Source organism: Mercenaria mercenaria, chromosome 5 (genome assembly GCF_021730395.1).
Source record: "Mercenaria mercenaria strain notata chromosome 5, MADL_Memer_1, whole genome shotgun sequence".
Taxonomy (NCBI): domain Eukaryota; kingdom Metazoa; phylum Mollusca; class Bivalvia; order Venerida; family Veneridae; genus Mercenaria; species Mercenaria mercenaria.
The window spans coordinates 54,242,562-54,262,700 of NC_069365.1; the positions used below are offsets into that span (position 1 = coordinate 54,242,562).

The 20,139-nt window shown below is 34.0% G+C and overlaps 2 protein-coding genes across 7 annotated transcripts in view; both read left to right on the forward strand.

Annotated features, from left to right (window-relative positions):
- Positions 1 to 17,687, forward strand: LOC123558416 (serine/threonine-protein kinase PLK4-like). Of its 3 annotated transcripts, none has more exons than XM_053543602.1 (17): positions 1 to 190; positions 3,733 to 3,828; positions 4,742 to 4,837; positions 8,106 to 8,220; positions 9,087 to 9,199; positions 9,672 to 9,760; positions 9,962 to 10,194; positions 10,582 to 10,915; positions 11,152 to 12,232; positions 12,390 to 12,529; positions 12,797 to 12,912; positions 13,062 to 13,124; positions 13,976 to 14,109; positions 14,280 to 14,492; positions 14,974 to 15,186; positions 15,468 to 15,574; positions 15,996 to 17,687. In XM_053543602.1, exons 1-17 carry the CDS (start codon positions 173 to 175, stop codon positions 16,129 to 16,131), a joined length of 3,297 nt encoding a protein of 1,098 aa, XP_053399577.1. In that variant the 5' UTR covers positions 1 to 172; the 3' UTR covers positions 16,132 to 17,687. The 3 variants fall into 3 exon arrangements, with proteins under 3 accessions (XP_053399577.1, XP_053399578.1, XP_053399579.1); XM_053543603.1 differs by lacking the exon at positions 13,062 to 13,124 and adding an exon at positions 13,306 to 13,323; XM_053543604.1 differs by lacking the exon at positions 13,062 to 13,124.
- A 2,298-nt stretch (positions 17,688 to 19,985) lies between these two features.
- The window catches only part of LOC123557249 (bridge-like lipid transfer protein family member 1), a 145,359-nt gene continuing 145,205 nt past the window's right edge, over positions 19,986 to 20,139 (forward strand). For all 4 annotated transcript variants that reach the window (XM_045348616.2, XM_053543609.1, XM_053543610.1 and 1 more), the window contains exon 1: positions 19,986 to 20,102. The gene's annotated coding sequence lies outside the window, so the exon portion shown is untranslated. The remainder of the gene's footprint in view (positions 20,103 to 20,139) is intronic.

The window sequence follows — 20,139 nt, forward strand, 5'->3', positions numbered from 1 at the left end:
AATATTTCTAACGATCAAGTCGAGGCGCGTACGCCGAAATTTCAAACATGAAGATTATTTTCTAAACAATGAAGGGATTAACGTTTTGTTTTTGTATACATTTTAATGGATGGTTGTTCAGAAGGCAGAAATATTGTGTTTGTGATTTGGAGGATGTAAAATAATTCTAAATATGAGTGAAAGTATAGATGTAAGTGGTTGTTTACATTTTAAATCGCGAAAATTAGTGACAATTGTAGTTGTCAAGTTGTAACAGTTTCAATACACAAGTGTTAGATTCAGTTAGCCTTGCTAAATTGATCTGTTTATGTTAAAGTAAATGTTAAAGGACAATATGATTGCACTTATTAGACTGGCACTTGTGAATTTTGAAACCCAATCAGTGAATAACATTAAAATATTTTGTGACCAAAAATTATCATTGAAAATGCAATCTAATAAGCTTGGGAAATCCACTATTTTGTTCTTTCGAGTGTTTGACACGAGTGGAGATATTGCCAATAAGAAAAATAACTAAATCAGATTGCGTCAAATTAGTTGGACTATCTCTGTGTGAAGCATCGATACACAGGCTTTGCAATAGTTAAATGATGTCTTGCAAATAAGTACTCTTTCTTCCCAGCCACCATAGTACACAATGCTTAACATGATAGACCTGTTTTTAAACTGCTTTTATCTGTAAATCCTTCTTGTTTTTAACACTATCAACTGTATTTATACTGCAATACACACCGTGTATTACTTTATCCTCCTATCCAATCTACTTTTAACTTCTTGTACAGGTGCGCAGCTGCACATAATACTCGCAGAGAGGAGCGCTGCAGTATAAATAGATAGATAAATAGATAGCAGGTCTTGTAACATTTTTGAAGGAAAGTATTGAACTGTAGCATATTCCCTTAGAAATTTAGATAGGTATTATCATGTTTAGAAGTCATTTTCAATTTCAGAGAATCACTTAAAATTAGAATCATTACTGTTTTAAGTGTTTAAAACAGGGATCAGCCTAGGTCAAAATTTTAGGGAGAAGTGACTTCTCCCTCCACAGAATTTAGGGAGAAGTTGAGAAATTTAAGAAGAATCGGCATAGCATTCAGTTTCTTGCCTATATATATCCACTTTCTGTGGGTCTAGCTGTAACTTATAAACAGTAATTATTTAAGGAAATTGATTCTTGCATTATCATTTTCATGAATTTCTAAATAAAGTATAAACTTAGCTATGAAAAAGTCGCCTTTAAATTTTTATCCGAAATTTACATGTCCGAAATTCGTAAATTTAACAGGTGCACGATCAAAACGGCGTGAAAATTTTCATTAATGTTTCGATTCTCGTACTTTTATAATGCCCGATTTTTGCACCAATTTGTTCAGATTTATACATTTAATTTATTCATTTATTATTTTTTTCGAAAATAATACCAAACTCGTAGTTAATGGCGATCTTTTTACAATATTTTGTACGGCAGTTCTGACGTCCGCGAAATCATTTTTTATCCACAGTACCCGAGCCGTTCATTTACAGAAATTGACCGTAATTATGGTAATTGAAATAATTTTTGAAGTAATCTTTAATAAAATGAAAGAATAATATACAATTGTTGCATAAAATCATGCTCTCGTTAAGTTTATCGGCTTTTTACACGCCGATTGAAAATTTTCAAAATGGCGGCGGCTTACAATTTGATTGACACTGTTAGATATTAACGCTACGATTGGCTGAAGTTTGACAGGCGAGTAGGCGGGGTTGACTATAGATTTATCGATAATTTAATCTAGAATATGCATCAAGTTTTGCAACTTTAAGTAAACAGATAATAACTCGCTGAAAAATTCGGCGATTTGGATTTCGCCCGGAGGCGATAATTAGGCGAAGTGGCCGACTTTAAAGCGACGATATCGCTCAAATCGCCTTGTAGGCTGATCCCTGTTAAAATGAAGTAAGATTAATAAAAGCTAATAAACAGGCCTTTTTGGGGTTGCTCAGTGTATATATTATATTTATAAACTAACAAGGTAGGGACTTCATCTAGTCTAAATAATGAGACCTCGGGTAGACCGATTTTACATTTTGATATTTTACGTTGTCTACCTAGAGGTCTCAACCAGAAACAATCAAAACTGTGGTGGAAACTGTGGTCATTTGAAATTACGATTTATCAGTAGTCACGATTTTTCTTTAGCCCTTACAACTTACCTGTTGTTTTAAATCATAAATAGTAAATAAAAAACATAAGAACAGGACATATTTATCAAGAATTTCTGTTGTAAAAAATTTAAACCTCTAACGTTTCAGTCTTCTTCATGTATTATGTAATGGCGGTCGGAGGCGTGACCAATGAAAACGCTTCGTGTAGTAATGTGTTTACCTGTATCGGCCAATATGTAGTACACGCGATTTAAACCTCTGAATTTTTTTAACTGCCATAGTTGGAAAGTTTTTTAAGGAATCTAGATAATATATACATCATTGGAAAGGAAAAATTACAGGCTTTCTATGTATGTATTTCTTTTTTTGATCCGTCGCTTTATTATAACACAATTCCCGCCCAACGGATTCAGTTGGGTGTTATTTACGCAAAGAAGGGGACAGTGCTATCACATTCTTTTCCTTTTCTGGTTTGTACTCGAAGGCGGATATCGACAAGTCAAAAAAATATAATGATATTCAACTCTCGAGTACAATTATTTGGACTAGGACTTCATCTTGCAGACCAGTAATGTTTTCAGTTAAAAGCAATCGGGTTTCTCAAAGTAGGACTTCGTGTGAGATCTTCTGCGCTTCCTCGTTGTGTGCAGGCTGCTTCTTAAGACCACACAGTGCTTCGTGTACACAGTAGGCAGTAGAAAACATTTTTTTTTTAGTAATTTTGATGAATGTATTTTTGTAATTTATATACAGTGATATTAAGCTGTATCAGATTGTTTAGCTTCCTGACCTAAGTAGTATACTTTACAACACAGTATCAGGGGTTTAAATATTTTCATTAATAATTGAAGTAAAGGGGGGAAGTTGTAAATTAGAAGGGGATCTGAGGGTCCGCCCATTTTAAACATTATTTGCTATGGAAAAGGAGCCAGGGCTTCAGACCACAAATCCCCACCCAGGCCCATAATAAAACTTCTGTAGTATATACTGATTTGTAAGTCAGTGCTTACTGAGCTACATTTGGTATGAAACTTCACATCACAGAATATTTGGTAGCAAGATCATTTGTGTCATTAGTGAGGCATTTAGAAATAGTTTAATGTCTTTCGGGAATATAGTATGCTAAAATGTACAAAAATGTACGTCAGGGTTGGGAATGGGTGGTGGGAGAATCTTGCGTACTGCATACATGATAAACATTCACACAAACTATTATCAGTTCTAAATTGGTTATGATAAAAAATGTAACAAATTATTTGATGGCTTGTCAGTGGTGAGTTTTTAGAGCATTATTCTGCAGAAATTCTGTATTTTAAACAGTTTTTTCACAAGAGAAGGGCCTGGTCCTGTAATTTTAGGATATTAAACAATTGCTAGGTATTTGTGCAAAGGGAAAATAATCTAATTCAAAGTCATGTTTTGTGGAAAACTGCATGATATGAAAGAAGTTTTCTGATGGAATGGGCCTTTGAACAGGCTTTACAAAGTACCACAGACGAAAAACAATATGCTTCATTTATAAAACATACAGTATGATTATATAGTGTTTATTTAAACTTACGCCAAGTTTATTCTTATTTCCAGGACTATCGAGTGCTCAATCTGCTTGGTAAAGGTGGATTTGCCTGTGTATACAGAGCAAGAGCAATAAAGACAGGGCTCGAAGTTGCCATTAAAATGGTAAGTTTCAATAATATTTACTCTTAAATGATTTGTATTTCTTTATATATATTTTTAATCTTTATTCTTCATTAACTTGTTATTGTACATGTACAGTACATATGGAGGGGCTCTAGACAGTCTACAGATCCATTTGTCCGCTCAAATATTACAAGTAGAAATCATCGCCAGACAAATGGAACTTGCTATAGTAATCATCCTATAGGCTCTTCTTGTAAGGATAAGTGTGATTTTTTACCAAAAATAATTAAATATAATTTAATAATACCTTTAACAAATTCTTGACAGAGCCATGCAAAAGGCTATCGAAATGGAAGTTGTTTCAATTTTATTGTCTTGCAATTCTGAAATCGGTCCTGTTTCATAACAGACTAGCGGTAGCACAATATGGTGGCAAAAGGTATATGCTTGGTAACCTCCCATTCAACTTGAATTTCAAGTGTGTGCTGTTTTTAAAGGCTTTTAGCATGTTTAGAAATACACAATTTATAAGAAACTTTGAAAGTATAAAAGGCATTTTTCTAAAGTGAATTGCATTACAGTACAGATTGCAACAGTTTGAGTGAATGCAACAGTTTGAGTGAAAATTCTAAGCAGCTCACACTGCAGTGAGTGCAGTATGATTTACTTTGAAAGAATTTGTTGAGCTCTGTACAGTAAACTTTTTGTATGCTCGTGGAGTGCCTATATATGTAAATGAGACTTCAATGCAAGAATTGTAGATGCCCACATCTAATTAGACTTCAATGTAATTTGTGATGCTATAGATCTACATTTGTGCATTTGTGATTAACAGTGCACATGCCTTTTTGCTACAGGTCTGTGAAAATTAGGCTTCATTTGGTGCATTTCAATAATTTACTCAGAATTATAATGTTGAATTATTCATTATCCTGTTACTTTCCGTTTTAAGATTGATAAGAAGCTGATGAAGGCAGCTGGCATGGTGACTAGAGTAAAGAAAGAGGTTGAAATTCATTCCAGACTCAAGCATCCGTCGATCTTAGAGGTAAAGACACATTTTTGTTTGAAATGACAGGTTGCAGTGGCTTTTATATAAATATTGTTTTCTCTATATATTGCAGAATACTTAGGCTCATTTTTAATAGGAACCCGCCTGCTTAGCTCAGTAGAGAGAGCGTTGGTCTACGGATCACGGGGTCGCGAGTTCGATCCTCGGGCGGGGCGTATGTTCTCCATGACGATTTGATAAAAGACATTGTGTCTGAAATCATTCGTCCTCCACCTCTGATAATTCATGTGGGGAAGTTGGCAGTTACTTACTTACGGAGAACAGGTTTGTACTGGTACAGAATCCAGGAACACTGGTTACGTTAACTGCCCGCCGTTACATGACTGAAATACTGTCGAAAAATGGCGTTAACCCCCCCCCCCAAAAAAAAAAATCATTTTTAATAGACTTTTCTGCAAGGAAAGTAGGATATATAGGAACTAAGTTCATTGGAATACATCATTAGTCATGCCAGTAGTTACCAAAATTATTTTATCACTGAACTGGACAGATCAATTTTATCTGTTAACTTATATTGCAGTGTCATGTTTTATGGCTGTACACTTGAGAAAGCCACTGTCTTCAAGTAGATATTGATCTTGTCTATAGTGAGATTACTTATTGATTATTGGATGTAAAGTTGAGACATCTTCTATAGGAGAAATGATCAGAATTCAAATTAGCGTAATATACACCCACACACCTTAACTAATGGGATTAGATTGGAAAAATAAATACAAATTTTCTACATTTATACATTCGATTAAAAGATTAATTTTACTTAAATTTAAACCTTTATTCTTCAATACTGTTGACAGTACAGGGTATTATTAGCTCATCTGATTTTTTGAAAAAAAATGATGAGTTATTGTCATCACTTGAGCGGTTGTCGGCGTCGGCGTCTGCGTCGGCGTTGCCTGGTTAAGTTTTATGTTTAGGTCAGCTTTTCTCCTAAACTATCAAAGCTATTGCTTTGAAACTTGGAATACTTGTTCACCATTATAAGCTGACCCTGTATAGCAAGAAACATAACTCCATCTTGCTTTTTGCAAGATTTATGGCCCCTTTTGTACTTAGAAAATATCAGATTTCTTGGTTAAGTTTTATGTTTAGGTCAACTTTTCTCCTAAACTATCAAAGCTTTTGCTTTGAAACTTGGAATACTTGTTCACCATCATAAGCAGACCCTGTACATCAAGAAACATAACTCCATCTTGCTTTTTGCAAGAATTATTGCCCCTTTTGGACTTAGAAAATCAGTTTTCTTGGTTAAGTTTTATGTTTAGGTCAGCTTTTATCCTAAACTATCAAAGCTATTCCTTTAAAACTTGCAACACTTGTTCACCATCATAAGCTGGACCCTGTACAGCAAGAAACATAACTCCATCCTGCTTTTTGCAAGATTTATGGCCCCTTTTGGACTTAGAAAATATCAGATTTCTTGGTTAAGTTTTATGTTTAGGTCAACTTTTTTCTCTTAAACTATCAAAGCTATTGCTTTAAAACTTGCAACTCTTGTTCACCATCATAAGCTGACCCTGTACATCAAGAAACATAACTCTATCCTGCTTTTTGCAATAAATATTGCCCCTTTTGGACTTAGAAAAATCATTTTCTTGGTTGAATATTATGTTTAAGTCAACTTTTCTCATAAACTATCAAAGCTATTGCTTTAAAACTTGCAACAGTTTTTCACCATCATAAGTGGACACTGTACATCAAGAAACATAACTCTATCCTGCTTTTTGCAAGAGTGATGGCCCTTTTTAGACTTAGAAAATCATGGGTAGGACAATATTTCTATTATACAAAAAAAATCAGATGAGCGTCAGCACCCGCACGGCGGTGCTCTTGTTTTTAGTTTTATTGTAATGTTTCAATTTTATGAAATATCAAATATTAGAACTCACTCTATTATAACATTATTGTATTAAATATTAACCCTTATCATGCTGGACACGATTGATTCTGCCTTTGCGTCCAGAGTAGATCTTGATCAGCCTGCACATCCATGCAGTCTGATCATGGTCTGCACTGTTCGCCATTCAGTCAGTATCTTTTTGGTAAAGATGGACAAGTTCATTTAATATAGAAATTTAGCAGGTGCAGAGTTAATTTAATAAATACACATTTGAAAAGCAAACAATTTTATTTTATCACAAAAAAAAAACCACATTTTTTCGAGCTTTACTTTAATCGAGGTCAATCTTTTTTTTTTTACAAATTGTGAGTAAAACTAATGATAAAATATTTTGGTAAGCACCATATCAAGTCATATCAAGTGTTCAGTGTATTCATGTCCAACAATGGGAATCACCACAATTTATTAATCACTTTGTTAGTAACCACAATTAGTTTGTCAGTGGTCTATTGTTAGGTGTTCCACAGGAATAATAGGGTGGCAATTGTTTACCAATATAATCAGATTAAGGTCATCACACCTGTGCACAAAACGAAATATATACTGTAGTAGTAAACATGCATCTACTTAAATCCAATCGGATTATTGGATTTCAATAAACTGATTATCTTTTTGGAATATTCATGAATCTGCATAGACTGGTTCAGATGTCATTTTGTCACCATCTCTAAATACCATTTAATCCAGTTCTCCGTTTTCTTGTCTTAACAGGTTTTTAGAGTCATTCATAAACATTCAAGATAAGGCACTGCCTCAATGGGTTTTACATACTTTAACAGGATTAAATTGAGATCAATTAAACCCTCAGTAATAAGTTAGAAGATCTGAAATGGCATATACTTTCATGTTGCACAGACTTGTTTAAGATTCAGCTCCCTTCTTAACTTTAAAGTAAATATGTAAATATCCCATATAGATAATTCATTTCAACCTTATCTCTGGGTCTTGTTTACATGGCTTGAAAAGTTGGTCTTTTATATTCAGTGCGGATTAACGCCGATATTTGAGTATCGAATTTCATAAAGTGACTTTTATTGGAGTTAGGAAATATTGATTTTAATTATTGAGGTAGTAAAGGCTTTCACTTGGTGCTATTTAAATAGAACAATATTTTCGTTAAATAAATGTTTAAGTAATTAAGTTTATTGCAATGAAGGTGTCGATGACCTGTCAAATTTACTGTATACAATTTGGGTATTTTGAAAATAATATAAACTAACGATAGTCGTGTTTTCGCTTGCATGTAGTAAAAAAATGTTTACAATGAAATAGCATCGTTATTGTTATTATCATCGTTACTGTTATTGTATGAAAAATAAAAGTCTTTTATTCTGTTTGTTGTAGTTGTACAACTATTTTGAAGACAACAACTATGTGTACTTGATACTGGAGATGTGCCAAAACGGTGAATTACAGAGATATCTCAAGTCCAGCTGTAGAGTACTCTCTGAAGATGAAGGTGATTTATTGATTTACCTTTCGTAGAGAATTTGTCCATTAAAAGACAAAAAGTATCAATGTCTAACAGAACAATTACTTTAAAACATACTGTATTTTATCGAAAACGTTTATGTTTTAAATAACGTAGAAAGTCTCACAAGTGATTATTTTTGTTTGAGTTTTGCAAGGAAAATCATGCAAAAGGGAGATTGCAGAGTGGAATTCACTTGGATCATTCAGGGATATTTCTTTGCTTACATGTACTTACATTCTCTTTGAAGTTTTTGATTACTGGAATCAAACATTTTAGCCAGAACTTCACTGTTGCAGAGGCAAAATGTAACACAGTCTGAGCATTTCTTTAATGGAATTCATTAATTATCATCATCTATCGTGGCTTCTGATTGGTCTGGTGAGCACAAATGTGCATTGTTTTTAACACTTCTACTAACTTCTGTTGTATATTGATTTCTTGCATTGCTTTGATGTACCTTTGGTGTACCTTAAGTGTGAAAACAATTTTTGCTTTTTCCAACAACCATGTATTTAAAAGGCTTACTTTGAAAATAGTATTAGTCTGGTATGATGGTCTCAGAAAGGATGATAACTGAAAAGATAATAATTTTTATAATAAAATTGTGTTAAATTTTATGACAGTTTTATTTGAAGTGATGTATAGAATAGTTGCAATAAGTGAATACGTACATGTAGGGTTAGGTATACAATTAAAATTAAAAACAATGTTTAATGCAAAAAAGATGTACATATAATTTAGGTCCTAAGGAGAGTTAAGTTTGGTCTTGGATAGGTGCATTTGTTTATTTTAATGATACGTATTATTAAACACTTGCATTGCAATATAATTCAAATTGATATAAATTTCAGCTCGCCACTTCATGAAGCAGATTCTGGAGGGTATGCTGTATCTCCACTCATACGGAATTCTACACAGAGATCTTACACTCGCCAATCTTCTACTCAGTAAAGATATGGATGTGGTAAGTCTGTTTCTGCAGTACAAAAGAGGAAATTTGTCTTCCCTGCCGTATGTTTGGAGATATAATGATTTTATTTTGTCTGTCTGCGTGTCTGTCACAAAAGTTTGTCTGGACTTCTGCTCAGGAGAACCTGGTGGGATTTGAATTACATTTTGTAGAAAAGGTTAAGCATAAAGACTTATTTTGCATATGTTATATAATTTATCCATTTATTTGAGCATTAATGTAGATGATAATTATTGAACAGGGTTGAATAAAGAAAATCGTGTCAAGGTAATTTGTCTACATAAACAAGTGCCGTGCATTTCTTTAGAAGTTATTTTAGTTAGTGAGTTTCTTGATAACTTGTTTTAAATGTTGATTGCATCATATTGCATTTTACAATGGTAACATTTTAAATTATCTACTATGTTGAAAAATTTACTTTGCAGCTGTGTTAATGGATTATGGTATTTATACTTTCGTATTTCAGAAAATTGCTGACTTTGGTTTAGCAACAAGACTGAATGGTCCTGAAGAGAAACACTTCACCATGTGTGGAACACCAAACTACATTTCTCCGTAAGTTACTTTAGTTATATCACTAATAAATTATCAAGTAATAATGAATATCATTTTTTGTGTTTAGATATATAGGGAAATCAGTACAATTTTCTGCATGAAAGTAATTTGTTTTAAAAAGTTGATAAGTTAACTGACACATGAAAAAATAATTTTGATATCTATACAGTGGGTAATAATTCATTATTTTTCTGTTAATAGAGAGGTAGCAAGTCGATCTGCCCACGGATTGGAAGCAGATGTATGGTCCCTTGGCTGTATGTTCTACACATTCCTGGTTGGTACACCACCTTTCGACACCGACACTGTAAGAACCACACTGAACCGTGTTATTAAAGGTGACTTTGACTTACCAGACAACTTGTCACCGGAAGCTTTAGATCTAATTCATCAACTTCTCCAGAAAAATCCAACAAAAAGGATTCCTTTATATGGTATGTACTATTTAAAGTTCTTAGTTTATAGCTATACAAAATAGATATTAACGTAAGAAGAATGAATAAAAATATTGTAATTTATTTGGATTTCATTGCAAATATGTTACAGTTTTACCTGTGGGTTCGAGTCATGTTCATCGTGTGAGGAAATTGCCGATCTGGCTTACTGCAAGTCTGGTTCTTAACAGGTGCCTGCTCAGTGCTTAAAATACAGAGAGGCACCTTGGGTAATCTTTCACCATTAAACCTGGACTGTGTCAGTAAAAGTTAAAACAACAAAACAGTCTGTCACAGTCTTGAGGTTCATAGTTATACTGTATTCAGTTGTAGTCAGTCGACTCAAGCCTTGAATTTTCAATCGTAAGTTCTAAATTATGTTTTCAGATGTGATGAAACATCCATTCATGTTGAAGGAAAGCTCTACTGATTACACAAAAGGACATACAAATCTCGCGGAAGTGTCCATAGATAGTGGTCAAGGAACCATGTCAACAGGAATCATGTCTCGCATGTTCGGTGCTCCAAAACAAAGGCCGATGCCAGCATTACATCACATAGGTTCTAAGATTCCAGAAGATAGGGAAAACAGTGTGGGAGACAGTGATAGGTCAGCAGATGGGTACTACTCTGGAAATATGGCTTCAAGAACAGAAGCGCCTGTCATTAAAAATCCAGCAATGAGACACCCTCCATCACCTCCTGTTAGGTTACGTGATAGGTAAGTTTAAATTCCACTTCAGAATTTTAGTCGGGACCTTAAAAAAAATCTCCTTTAAATGCATTCATTGGGAAAGTTAATGAACATTCAGTGTGTATCTTCGCACGTCTCGGTCAAAATTGTGAATAAAGGCTTCATGAAACTGAATATTCAATTTCATAAAGATGTAGTTTTATTTACTATATAAATGTAAAAATAGATTTTTATGTGTTCATGTTGCTATTTTTGTCTTGCAGTAAAATGGAACGAAACAGCCAGAAGTCCCATAGCAGTCATAGTGATAAAATCTTCCCAGATAAGTTTGCAGATAGAAACACTGAACAGATGGGCAATCTTGATACTAGAATGGTTACTACCCCATCTAGTGATAGAAATGCACAGTTTGTTGACAGAACTCCAAAAATGAATCATGTGTCAGAGTTCACATATAAAGGTGGTGATACTGGTTATTGTAGTGCCAGTAAACAATCTAATATTAGTGATAATGAAAGTAGGTCACATAACCAAAGAACGTTTGATGTACCAAGGTTAAATTTAGCACAAGCTCAGTTTGATCCTACTAAATACCAGGAAAGGGTACCGACTCCTAGTAATTCCTCAGGATGGTCTTGTAGTGCCTCTTTGCACAGTAATGATGCAAAGGTGCCAAGTCCACGTGAACATACTGACACTAGCGCACAGGATATGTTACGAAAACAGGGATCAACTTGTATAAGTACAGTGTCAGATGCTTCTTCATACGACGGCAGTGAGTTTAGTTTACAAAATACGAAAAAAGTGCTTAATTTTGAAGGTGATTCACAGCCTAATAGTATCAGTGAACAATATTATCACAATGACAGTAGGGAATATTATTCAAACACACAGTCCAGAGAGAATACAGAATTCACTCATAAACAGATGTACGGTAGGAGTAACTCAGTCGATGAGTTGGAGTTTGACCGACCAAGACATAAAGTGATGGAGGCTAGAAGTAATTCAGTGGATGAATTAGACTTTGATGAACCAAGAGAAAGGCCTCCTAAACCAGTCCCATCAAAAACAAGTGGGCATGAAAATCTGAATAATTGTGCGAATGGTTTGTCAAGTGGATGCTTACCAAAGGAAGATTGTGTTAAATCAAAGCAGGTTTCAAGTAAAACAAACGATTTGGGTTCACCAATCAACTCGGCTCGATTGCGCCCCATCCGTCAACGAACGAGGAATGCCATTGTAAACATCATGGAGAACGGAGAGGTGTGTTTGGAGTTCGTAAAACAGAAACACAGAGAAGAAAAAGTTGTAGAAGTGTTTGTTATCTCTCAAAATGGCATGCAGGTAATTAACAAATTTCATATCAATTCTCTTGGTTTAATATGGTTTCACGTTAGAAGTTACACATACAAATTTGAATGTAAATATGAGATGTGTATGGTATATTGTATTCGTGCAAAGTAATAACATGCTGTAGTGACCAAGATCATTTATTTTTCAGGTGAGCATTTACCAACCTAACAATGGCAAAGGAGTACCTGCAGAGGACCAGCCTATTGCTTTACCGAAAGTCCCGTTGAAATCATTCGCTTTTAGTGAACTGCCAGAGAAATACTGGAAAAAGTACCAATATGCTTCAAGGTAAGCTAACCCAAGTATGCTTATATCATTTAATATTCGTAAAACATAGTTACAAACTAGCTGCTATTACCATAACATTGTAATTGCAGTCCAGTGAGAGTTGACATTGAAATTAAACAAGCACAAAATTATATTTGGTGGCATACAAACTAGAGTAAAGTGAAAATACTGTAAAGTGAAAAGGCTGTCTCCGCTAATCCTAATGAAGATTCTATTTTAATGTTTTCAAAGAACATCTAATAGAATAGATTATCTTTTGTGTTGCAGGTTTGTCAAGTTAGTCCGCTCCAAGACCCCGAAGGTAACTCTGTACACGCAGCGCTGTAAGTGTATGTTGATGGAGAACGGTCCTGACGCTGACTTTGAAGCCGTATTCTATGATGGTAAGCTTGCTTCTCTTTTGGCTGTTTTATTTTTTCACGATAATGAAAGCTTTCCTGATATATTTAGCATTTCCATTATCAAAAAAAAAGCTTTATTTTTATGTAGAAATCTATGCTTTAAATATACAAATAACAATGTTCACATTCAGATAAGCCAGACAAAAGTGTTATCCCGAGAAAGGGGTGTGATGACTCGGATATTATTAGTTGGAGTAAGTTCTAACACGTGTGAAGTCTTCTTGCAGTTCCACTGAGTTTGCAGCATTTTATAGAGAAAATTGATATATGCTTGCACAGATTTTTAAAAAGAAATGATTTGGCATATACATCTTTTAAGCTACTTTTCCGGGAGAAATTGAACAGAGTTAATTTTCTGAATGCTTTGATTTCTAGCAACTGGTTCATTACTTGGTATGTGTGTGGTGAAAATATATAGTGTGTGTGGTGTTGTGTTTCTTTGTTCTCCTCTGTACCACCACCCATACATCAAAATATTCCAAAATTGTTGTCAGATTTTTTTAATCTGTTGTGACTATTGTACCCATGTAACTTCAGAAATCTCTTAAATTTAACCGCTTTTTATCACCCTTGCCTTTTTTTACCTGCATGCATATAATCGCAAATATATTTAAATATTTATTTATATATGTATTGAGACTGTGTATTCTGTCTTTGTGCTTTTTCCTATATCCTATTTTCCTCAGATGGTACCTTGCACACTGTCAGTCTGTTTTCTGCACTTGATTCTACACAAAACTTGTTTACTTCTTCAGCATATTGCATTTGAATATTATTCCCTGAATTGTAATCAAGAGGCACAAAAAAAAATTGATTTGATAATATCACATGTTACAGTTCACAAGCTCAGTTTTTTCTCTCAGTAAATTGCATGTTTTTGTGATATATATCTTGAAATTAACTATGAAGATATTAAAGAGAGTCATGTGCTTTCACATCTTGTAACACCACAGATCTACATATTACTTGCAGAAGAACATATTGAATCACAGAAATTTGAAAGTTTCGTAGTTTTTACCATGCTGTGCTCTTTTTATTTTCACAGGTGCAAAATTTACGTCTAGCAGTCGTGGAATGAGAATCATTGAGCGTACAGGGACGTCGCTTGTCCTGGAGTCTCCAGACATGGAACAGAGGCTTACACAAGAAACCCAGAAACTCCTTGAATATGTCAAACAGGTAAACATTATGTAAGAATTATAAAAAAAAAATATACATTGTAATTTCAGTTTAGGTAAATGTGTACCGGTAATTGTGTCTATGTTATGTTAAAGCCAACAAAACAAATAATGAATATTTGCTAGAATATTGCATGTTTATTTGAAGCATGGTTGTTTGTTTGTTTGTAGTGTCGGCAGCAGTGTTTAGAGCTGGAGTCAGTGGTAACTGCAGTACAGGAGAGGTGTTCATTACAAGAAGAACTGTTCCCAATTATCATTGGCCGTCGACCCAATTCTGGTAATCTTAATGACTCTGGCAAGTTCAGCACTGCAAGTATAGGAACCGGAAGTGATGAACACAATACAAGTAACAAGTCTACAGATAGCAACAGGCCTCCGACAGTAAGTCCTATTGATGTTTCTATTGCTGATGAAGTATTTGAAAAACAGATGTATTTCATTTATGGTTAATTTTGACTTAAATTTTAGGAGCCCCATGGCCGTTTCATTTGCTGACTGAAATCACTTACACAGCACCTCTCGGTTCGAAACCCCTATTAGGGATATAGAACTCTTCGATGTAGTTTTTTCAAGGTGCCTGAAGTAATATCTGGAGGGGCACCTGGGGTCTTCCTTCACCATTAAAAGCTGTAATGTTGCCATATGACTTAAACTTACAAGTGTGGCTTATAAATTCAGCAAAATAAATTGACATAAATTTAGTGTGTTTTTGATAAGCAAAATTTGAAATGTAGAGTCAGAAAAAAAAAATACAGTTAATACACACTGCAGTCATTGATTCTAGAATTTTGTTCACAAAACATTGAATATTTTTGTTGTTCTTAATGTATCAATGTATTGTAATTGTGGTTGTTATTCTCAGATGACCTCCTTTGATGGTACTGTTGTCAGTACTGTAACTGACTGTGGAGAGAAGATGAAGTCTGACAGTTGTCATGACAACACAATGAGGTCCCAGTCTACAGTGATGGGAGCACAGGCCAATACCTCACCCACTAGCAGTCATGTACGCAAGCTGAACGCCAAGGATGTGCTCCGACAAGTGATGGTTCATGAGATAGGCTGGGCATCACAGGTATATTAATTTCTAATGGTATCAAAGCAAAAAAGTAAAAAAAAAATAGTGCCTTAATGATTCAATAGAAAAATGCTTTCTTGTTATATTCAAAACTGTGGTTAATAATTTTGTCAGTTCATCTGTATATGCTTGTGAATAAACATTTAAAAATGGTGAAGCATATTTGTGTTCTAAGAAATCATTTTACTAGGTCTTCATTGATTAAAATGAGTTTGATATTCTTGTAGGCTAAAATGTTTTTTTCTAGCTAATTTTTAATTGTTTCATCTTGTTTACAGCATGCTAATGGAGAGATCTGGGTGAAATTTTTTGATGGTACACAACTGGGAGTTAAATCAACCACAACAACTATCAAATTCATTGATCAGCATGGAAAACTTTGCAGGTAATTTATTCAGACTTTGAAATTATGATAATATAATATTCAGAAAGTTAGATTTGGGAAAAAAAGTTTAATAGTATGGTTATATGTAATGGAGATACCTCTTTTAATTCTTATGCTGGACAAGATTGATTCTGCATTTGCGACCAGTGTAGATCATGATCAGACTGCACGAATGTACAGGCTGATGCACTGTTTGCCATTCAGACAGTAACTTTTTTGTATGCACCCCCCATTAACAGTTAATGGTGCTATCCAAATTGAAAGATGGACAAGTTCATTATAGAAATTTAGCAGGTTAAGGGTTAAGCAACTGTCATGAAGCAGATACATTTTAGGCTTTCCAGTGATGTTTGATATAGGGCGGTTGCACTGTATTACTAGAATTGTCAGTTATTTACAGTTTTTGGTTTTTCATTTTCAGGTTCCAGAAGACAGACGTTTTGCCTGATGTTGTAAAATCGAGGCTCGAAAAAGTTCCTTTGGTGCTAGAACATTTGCTTCAAGACTCTCAACAACAACAGCAACAAATGTTAGGGAATCATCAGACACCCAGATGAAAATTTACGTAGTTATAGAAGCATCAATAGCCTTATCTGTGATAAAAATAGACATTCCTTCAGCATTGTGTTGAAGTGTCTGATTGGTCAGAATGCTCCAATTTCTAGACTTCTGTCATTTTCTGCAGTGATGAATGGCACTTTATAGTTCTAAATATATTAGGTTAGAAGTTTAAATTTTCTCCACAGGAAAACTTACTTTAGATAGATACTCAGCGGTAGATAAATGCATACGTGAATGAGATAGAGGACACAGGACTATAGTTTATATGGAGGTAGAGTTTCTCCTGCGTATAATGTACTTTACGTAGGAGTTTGATTACTGTGTCTGACAAAGAGTGGGTGTACAAGAAAAGCAAAGAAGATTTTTTGAGAAAAATGGTGCTGTGTACAAGAATTTGTAAGCATGATCAAGTTTGATTAATGTTGTTGGTTGATTGTGCTGACAGTTTTGTGCTAGGTGTAGACAGGACTTTGTAAATGTGTAATATCTGATTATTTATTTATTTATATTTAATTACCAACATGAGACGACTGTCCTTTTAGGCTTTATATTAGTAAGAAAAGAAATTGTTTGTTGACCCCTTTTCTTATTGAACTTCTTTCTCACTTTTTTGTGCCTTCCCTCTTGGAGGCTCTTTTCCTTCTTCTTTACTGCCATGTTTCAGGAATTACTTAAAACGTCCCCACCCCGCTCACAAAGTTTTTTTCTAAAATACTAGCTATTTGCAACAGTTTTGTCATAGGTCTGTGTTAAACTGCCCATATTTTAAATAGAATTACAACTGCCTTCTAAGTCTGGGAAGTTTTACATACGTAATAATTTATAGAATTTCATGCATATCATTTCAGTTTAGTTTAAGGAACTTTCTCAGGGAAATCTTAGAATTTTCTTGTATATACAAGATAATTTTAATGTTATATCTTGTATTGATTCATTTCTTGGTGCATTAAGATCTAACTTTTCACGTACCAATCTTAGTCATTCACTGAAATTTGCATTTGAACAAAGGTGTTGTTGTTTTTTTCTTCACTTCAAAATAGACTTTTTTTTGAAAAGCATACAGTTCTCATTTATCGTAGAAAAAAAATCAATTGGTAGAATTTTTGTTAAAACAAGTTTGAAAATGCATTTGTGTATACAAAAGTACAAGTGTATAAAACATATGGTGGAGTACTTGCATCTCTATGTTGTAAAGAATGGACTTTGTCTTAAATGTTGAAAGTGTTTTAATGCACAGGAACTGGCGCTATGGTAATAAATAAATGTTTGTTGTGGGTAATCATTTTAAAAAGTTGTTCTAAAATATGAAGTGACTTTAGAAATTTTTAAAAAATACTTTATTTTAATTAATATTGTTTTGTACACTAGAGTGTAGTGATATGAATTTTAGAATTCAAAGATTTTTAAAAAAACACTATGACATGTTTTGCATTTAGTTTTCATGATATGCCATATGCCAGTTCCTCTGTTAGAATAGATATAATTTATCTATGTTACTATTTATATGCTAGTCTATATATATGATAACTACAAAAATAAAACATAAAAGAAGTCAGTTCTTTTAGTATTTATTATCTTCGCCTCCGCTTAATTCGTCTGTTTGAAAAAAAAGTGAGTCATGCGATAACTTGGACTTTTTTCTGTGAAATCTGGTAAATGGAAAATGATATATAGTGTATGCACCTGTTGCTACATACATAAAAATACCGTTGCTTTGACAAATATTTTATACTAATTTGTTTTAGCTCGATTGTGATGGAAGCTTCAAGCTTACTGGAACCACTCTCAAGTCCGCTTCCTGCAAAAACCAGTACTGGTGTCATATGAGAAGTCATGGTCGTGACCCCAGTGGGGCTCGAACCCACGACCCCTAATTGATCGGCCGACACCTTATCCACTAGGCCACCGCTCCCCTTTATATAACAAATAATTCTAAAATGTGACAAAAATCGGACACTGCCATACTAAATTCAAAGTAAAAACAACATGGAAAGCAATCCGGTATGTTGAATATACTCGTTGTATTTAGCCTGTCCGTTATCACAACGATATTGTTGAAACAGAAAAAAAAATCTGTATGCAAACTAGCCAAGAAGCTGACTTCCTTTTTATCAGAATTTTATTAGCGGAGGCAGCATATATCTGACAGTTGCTCATCTCTGTATGTTGATTCTGTGCATTTATTTACAGTAAAACTTCCTTTTGATAAACTTAAAATATACAGTCGTATATTCTGTCACAGAAATGTTAACAAGCACATCACTTGCTATTAAAACCTAAATCTGTGTCAAAACAAAACGTAAACGCATTACATACGTACTATTTGTTAAATTTTATTTTTATACGTTTTCTGCTAGAATAACTTTACTGCATGCTTGTATAAACAGCATCTGCAGAATTCCTCGGTAGTCTGAAGATGTTATAACGTGACCAAACCATGCAATATCCCTTGGCTACAAAAGAATGATACAAAATATATTTATGTAATGATGCTAAAAAAAAGTTTTATTATAATGCGGACAAGCTTGTACGATTTTTTGGCGGGCAGGGTTGGGTTGGGTGAGGAGGTGGGGGGACACATGGATCATAGCCTAACCAAGGATTACTTTTGTCCGAACCCCGCATGTTATGTAGTTCTTTCTTTGGTGACCTCTTTGCGTGATCTTCTAAATTTTGTCAGACGGTTTGGAATCGGCGCGGAATCTCGTTTCTTATGACAAGAATAACTGTTGGGAAGTTGAACTGCCAATCGTTTTCTGATCTTGCGACCCAAAAACCTAATGGTTCATTTTCATGATTGTCACTTTGGCCCAGTTATCACAATTATCAAATCTCATTAAATTCCATACCTTTAGTATACTATACGTATGATTGTGGTCTTATTCAAGGTGAAATTCTATCCATTAAGTGAGGGAAGGTTTCCGGGAGGCATTGAACACCCTAAACACAGCCAGAGAACCAAAAATTTGTGTAAATGTTGTCGATACATCATTGATCAACTTTAGTTATGTAATTAGTTAACGACAATAATACTAATTCAAGATTTCAAGGTTTATTTAATACTGTCGTGTTTCATACGAACGTGTCACATAAAATACAAAATAATATAAAATGTGAACATGTAACAACCGGAACACAGAAAATTATACAAAGTAACAGGAGAATGAGTAACTATTACATTGTACTCATAATATTTTCTCCCACGTTCCAGGATTCCGTACCAAGACAATTAGCAAAGGTCCAAAATACCTGGGAGAATGACTAGCCTCCCTAGACTAGTTGATAATTCTACTTTTTATTGCAAAGATATTGGAGTAATCCCAAGTTCACCACATAACATACAATTGGGAGTACTTTACTTGAAATTTAGTATAATTTTGTCAAATTTTAGCTGAAGCTGATCAATAATCTTTAAATTTTCTATACCCCATGTTTCTGAGCCATAACAAAGAATAGGAACAATTATTGCATTAAATAAGTGGATTTGTAAATCAGCAGAAAGTAACAGTCGGTTAAAAAGCGTTTATAGTCGGTTAAAAAGCGCTTGTCGCTTATGTTGAATTGTTTCTCTGTCTTGCCGACATAAAATAAAATTTATCTTATCTTAACAGTATTCTAGCTTTTTTGACCAAGGAGAACATAGCTTTCCTGGCTTGGTCGATAAGACGTTTTTTAGTTTTAGCAAATTTACCATTATACGCAAATTGAATACCCAGATAAGAAAAATCTAATTCTAAGTTTTCATTATTAAAAGAAAATTATGTTGTATTTTCTCATTGCCCTTTAATTTTATTTCGAGTAGTTGGATTACTTTTTGATATTTGACGATCTTTGGGGTACTTGGAAACATATTCGGATGAATTCTGTTATGTAGGACTGTTTGTACTGTCAAAGAGAAAAAATACATAAAACAGCATTTTATTCGATTTATGCATAATGCACTAAACTTTCATAGTATATGGATGCAGTAAGTATGTTATATTGCCTCGAAAAGTTGTTGCCGT

Coding starts and splice junctions, on each gene's coding strand:
- LOC123558416 (XM_053543602.1), top strand. Junction 12,913..13,061: donor TGAAGCCGTATTCTATGATG/GTAAGCTTGCTT, acceptor GTTCACATTCAG/ATAAGCCAGACAAAAGTGTT. Junction 15,187..15,467: donor AGATAGGCTGGGCATCACAG/GTATATTAATTT, acceptor TCTTGTTTACAG/CATGCTAATGGAGAGATCTG.